General features: G+C 56.3%; 1 protein-coding gene across 1 annotated transcript; it reads left to right on the top strand.

Annotated features, from left to right (window-relative positions):
- Nucleotides 1-2,060: 2,060 nt before the first annotated feature.
- On the top strand, nt 2,061-3,934 carry LOC143692716 (olfactory receptor 14J1-like). The gene is made up of 3 exons (XM_077172958.1): nt 2,061-2,136; nt 3,015-3,166; nt 3,362-3,934. Exons 1-3 carry the CDS (start codon nt 2,061-2,063, stop codon nt 3,932-3,934), a joined length of 801 nt encoding a protein of 266 aa, XP_077029073.1.
- The last annotated feature ends 1,261 nt before the right edge of the window (nt 3,935-5,195 follow it).

Consider the following 5,195-nt stretch of genomic DNA (forward strand, 5'->3'; position numbering starts at 1 on the left):
TTTCAGAGATGGTGGGTCCTTTTGACATAATAGTAAACAGGGAGAAGAAAAAAGAAAAAATTAACGTAAATTGCTGCTGGGGAGATCCGGACTGGACACAAGGAGAAAGGCATTTCCCTGCCAGGACAGGGCTGTGGTGCAACACATCCCCCAGGAGGAGCCTGGAGCAGCCCAAGGCTTTGTGTGGGCAGGCAGGGGCAGGCAGGAGGCAGAGCTGTCAGCAAAGGAAGGGGCCAGCCAGGTGGGGCAGCCGGGAGATGCCGACAGCCTGCGGGGACAGAGGCACAGGGCAGGGACACCATAGGACAGCCTGGGCTGCACAGGGCACAGGGACGGGCAGCAGCTGCAAGACGGCCCTGACAGAGCCAACTTGGGCTGGAGTGGTGTGGCCGGTGGAAAAACACGCCCAGGCTAGAAATGACCAGCCCGTCTCCAGCCAAGGGGGGCGCTTCCCCAACACGAAGTCGAGTAATGCCCCTAAGGCAGTAACCTGCCTTGCGGACGTTGGCCACTATGATACTCCGAGCCGCAGGATTGAAGAGGCGTCTCTCAGTTTCTTCGGGGCAAACGGGTTTATTGGATAAGGGGGAACTGGAAGTGAAGGAGAAGAGAGCTGAGAGCCCCGAGGTGGGGAAAAACCCCGGGTTTTAAAGGGGATGGGAGGGGTGAAGGATGGCAAATCAGAAGAGGGAAGGAAAAGATACATTGGGGATTGACACGACAACAGAACCAATCTCGTACAACTGAGGGAGGGGCCCCGGCCCCTGAGCCAATCACCCGACACCCTGGCCAGAAGCTTCTGGAAAAGGAGGCAGGGGTGCCGAGTGACAGACAGGCAGCCAGGGGTGGAGAACAAAAATGATACACTCGACAACCATAGTAACTGGGGAGGGGTTTAGGGATTGACAGATAACTGGGAATAGGGCGGGACCTTTAACATGAACAGTTGGGGAAACAGAACAAACACAAAACAAGCCACAACATTGGGCAGCACTTTGGCCATGGCTGCTGGCCCTGGGCCTGAGGCCACGAGAGGACAAGTGACCCTTGCAGGCCTGGGGCCTCATTGCCTCCTTGTCCCTGCTCAGCAGCCTGGCAGGGGCCATCCCATGCTCCTGCCCTTGGCATTGCCCATCCCCACATCCCAGTGCCCATCCTGGGAAGAGCCCTGAGCAAGGAGGGAGGGACAGGATCTGCCTTGCCAGGGGCTGGGGCTCAGGCCTTGGCCCTTTGCATTCCTGAACCACATCCAGGTTTGCTCAGCACCAGAGACACCTTTGCCTTGTTTGTCCCCAGCAGTCATCACTGCCTCCAGTGTACTGCTCTACCTGGAACTTGGGGACACTTTCCCAGTCGTCTCCCTCAGTGGGACCCATTAAAACTTCAAGAAACTTCAGAGTTTCAATTTAATTTTGAGTTCCTGAGAAGTTTTTTGAAGACTCTCTCAGGGACTGAGTCTGATGTAAACAACACCAAATCCCTGAGAGGCTCATTAAAGTCCTTGTGCTGTGTCTGTGCTGCTGAGCTTTAAAGGAACAGCTCTTCCCAGGGCCAGCTCCTCTCCCAGCCCAGCAGGGCTGAGGGCTCTGCCTGCAGGCACTGAGGGGACAGGAGCCAGGCAGAGACAGGCTGAAGGCAATCAGGATGGGGAAGACATTGAGCTGAGACTTCACTTGGGGAAAGATCTTCACAGCCCTCTGCATGGTGAGTGTGTGGGTGCAGGGCAATGTCCCTTGTGCTCCTGGAGGGATCTCCTGAAGCCAGCACACCCCACAGCCTGGGGGATGTGTCAGGAGGACTCTCCAAGTTTCTCTCTGGCACAGAAGGAGGAGGAGGAGGATGTGCTGCAGACGGGGCTGCCCTGGGCACCGTCAGAGGGACAGGGCAGGACGGCTCCTGCTGACAGGGATGGCTCCTGCTTCCAGGGATGGCTGCAGGGGGTGAAGCTGGGGCTGCAGCCAGGGCTGCCCAGGGCTGTCCTGCAGCCCTCAGGGCTCTTGGCCAGCCCAGGGCATGTGCCACCTGCCAGGGGCAGCTCTCAGCCTGCCTGGCACCTCCCCATGGACACTGCAGGGGAGAAGTTCCAGGTGGAAGGAGCCACCTCCATCAGGGCCGATTCCTCCTGCTCTGGAGATGGTGCTGCATGGCCAGGGCTGCTCTCAGCTTTCTCCTAAAGGGAAGGGAAAGGGGCTGTCAGCTTTGGCTGTGTCCCTGAGACTCCTGCACTGTCACCCTGGGCATCAGCAGATGGCCTCAGATCTCCCTCAGAAAGTGCTTCCTCAGCCTCCTCTCCATACAGACAGCAGCAGCAGCACCTTGGCTTGCAGCATCTCTGTTTGTCTGGCCTGCCCTTAAGGCCGTGCTGCCAGGGAGATGCCCCTAGGCAGTGCCCAGGGCTGGGAGGGGTCTGCAGGGCAGAGCTGAGCCCCCAGGGCTGGGCTGGGCTCTGGCAGCACTGGCAGGGACAAGGCTTGGATAGAGAGAAACAGCTCCCAGTAGGCACAACTCCAGGCAGCAGAGAGCCAGGCCAACCCTTGGCATCCCTCCATGTCCAGCTGCACAGGGAAAAAGAGAAGGGCTTAGAGAAATTGAAACTGTAGTCTTGAAAAGCTCCACTTTATTTTTCAAGCACATTTTAATTTTTATCACCCTGAACTAGAGGGATGTGTAATGAGCAAAGGGCACCTGTGTGGGACAAGCAGGCCTGACTGCACTGGGGCATAGGGAGCCCTGTTTTCCGTCTGAGCTCCCCAGTGTTCAGCCTGAGAGCAATGCTGAAGATGAGTCAGTAACTCAGCAGCACAAACCCAAGCTCAAAAATAAAAATGTTTAGTGAAGTGGCCCCACAGAAAGAGAAGTAGTTTTGCTGGAATTTCTAAAATAACCCCATAGCGTTGACTCAAAGAGATTGGCCCCAGCTTATCAATGTCTTCTTTGAACAGTCCACGAGGCTCAGAGTGAAGGAATGTCGAACAGCAGCTCCATCAGGCACTTCCTCCTGCTGGCATTGGCAGACACACGGCAGCTGCAGCTCCTGCACTTCTGCCTCTTGCTGGGCATCTCCCTGGCTGCCCTCCTGGGCAACGGCCTCATCATCAGCGCCGTAGCCTGCGGCCACCACCTGCACACGCCCATGTTCTTCTTCCTGCTCAACCTGGCCCTCAGCGACCTGGGCTCCATCTGCACCACTGTCCCCAAAGCCATGCACAATTCCCTCTGGGACACCAGCACCATCTCCTACACTGGATGTGCTGCTCAGGTATTTCTAGTTTTCTTCTTCGTCACAGCAGAATTTTCCCTCCTGACCGTGATGTGCTACGACCGCTACGTGTCCATCTGCAAACCCCTGCACTATGGGACCCTCCTGGGCAGCAGAGCTTGTGCCCACATGGCAGCAGCTGCCTGGGCCAGTGCCTTTCTCAATGCTCTCATGCACACGGCCAATACATTTTCCCTGCCCCTGTGCCATGGCAATGCCCTGGGCCAGTTCTTCTGTGAAATCCCACAGATCCTCAAGCTCTCCTGCTCCAAATCCTACCTCAGGGAACTTGGGCTTCTTGCTGTTAGTACCTGTTTAGTTTCTGGATGTTTTGTGTTCATGGTTTTCTCCTATGTGCAGATCTTCAGGGCTGTGCTGAGGATCCCCTCTGAGCAGGGACGGCACAAAGCCTTTTCCACCTGCCTCCCTCACCTGGCTGTGGTCTCCCTGTTCCTCAGCACTGCAGCCTTTGGCTACCTGATGCCTCCCTTCCTGTCCTCCCCATCCCTGGATCTGGCCCTGTCAGTTCTGTATTCGGTGGTGCCTCCAGCCCTGAACCCCCTCATCTACAGCCTGAGGAACCAAGAGCTCAAGGAGGCCTTGAGAAAATTGATTGGACTGTATTTTCAGAAGCATTTCAGAACCATTTTCTGCTGCAGAGCCTTCAGAATGTAACTCTTTACAATCTCTGCATTTTTTCCCCCTATTTGTCAATTTTTTATTTGGTAACTTTTTTCTGCTGTTGTGTTTTTTACAAAATACTGCAGTATTACTCTTAGCATTTCTACATGAATATCTACCTTTCTTTTGAACCACAAAGACTTACAAGAGGTCTGTTCCCCATGCATTTAAATAAAAACAAGTGCTTGCCCTGACCTGTGTGTCCAGGATTCTTCCTGAGCCCTTCTCTGTCCCTGCAGGGGCAGTGCCTGTGAGCAGAGGTGGAGGGAAGAGACTCCCAGCACAGCAGCACAGCCAGGGACAATGGCCCTGGCTCTTGCCCCATCTGCCCTGCCCAACTCCACCCTGTCCTTCCCAGCCCTGTGGGGGTGCAAGGCCAGAGTGCTCTGGCAGCTTGGTCCCTGTCCTGCTGCGTGTCCCTGCTGTGACCTCAGGCAGGGACAGGCCATGGGCACTGCTGGGACACAGCTGGGCTCCAGCACAGCAGCTCCATCAGCAAAGGGCATCTCCTGAGGGCAGGGCAGGGAGGCTTTGCTCTCCTTCAGAGCTGCTGTCAGCAATGTGCTCCAGGAATGCCCTGGCACAGCAAAGCCCAGTGCCTGGGGCAGGGGGGAGTGTGCAGGGGGGGCTCATAGCAGTGTCCTGGCACAGTCAGAGCTCCTGGCATGGACCTGAGGCAGCAGCAGAGCAGGGCCTGGGCTGTGTCTTTGTTCTGGGACAGCCTGGGAAGGTGCCCCAGGGCAATTGTCCCACAGCAGCCCCTGCAGCCACCATTGCCAGCACTGGCCTCTCCCCACCTGCAGGAGGCTGATTGTCCCTGCATGGAGGGATACCAAGGGACCAGGCCAGCAGGCCATGTTTGCTCTGTGCTGAGGAGATCTCAGCAGTGCATGGTGTGTGTGTGTGGGGAGATGAACCCCAGTGAGCACAAACACCATCAGCAGCACCTGGGGGTGGCACAATTCCAGTGGCACAAACAGTGCCTTGAGGCCACTTCACTCTGAGAGTAATGTCCTCTGGGAAAACACCTGAATTCTTTGCTGGGTTGTGGTTAGGACTGCATAGAGAGAAATATCCCAGGCAGGGAGGCTCCAGGAAAAAATGCTCAGGGCAGCCATGGACTGCACAGAGAGACATTGGATACAGTGAGGGTCTCTGGGGAGAAATCACAGCTGCCTCCCTTCTGAACCACCCCAAGGACCTGGACAGGGCTGTGCTGTGTTCTGGGCACTGACCTGGAACTGAGGGATGTGGA

The sequence above is a fragment of the Agelaius phoeniceus genome, assembly GCF_051311805.1.
Source record: "Agelaius phoeniceus isolate bAgePho1 chromosome W unlocalized genomic scaffold, bAgePho1.hap1 SUPER_W_unloc_2, whole genome shotgun sequence".
NCBI classification, from domain to species: domain Eukaryota; kingdom Metazoa; phylum Chordata; class Aves; order Passeriformes; family Icteridae; genus Agelaius; species Agelaius phoeniceus.

Bases quoted from the DNA above. Each gene is read 5' to 3' on its own strand.
- LOC143692716 (XM_077172958.1), top strand. From the start codon at position 2,061: ATGGACACTGCAGGGGAGAAGTTCCAGGTGGAAGGAGCCACCTCCATC. The intron at 2,137-3,014 runs GTGCTGCATGGC...TGGCATTGGCAG, and splicing joins TTCCTCCTGCTCTGGAGATG to ACACACGGCAGCTGCAGCTC. The intron at 3,167-3,361 runs GACCTGGGCTCC...CACTATGGGACC, and splicing joins TGCTCAACCTGGCCCTCAGC to CTCCTGGGCAGCAGAGCTTG.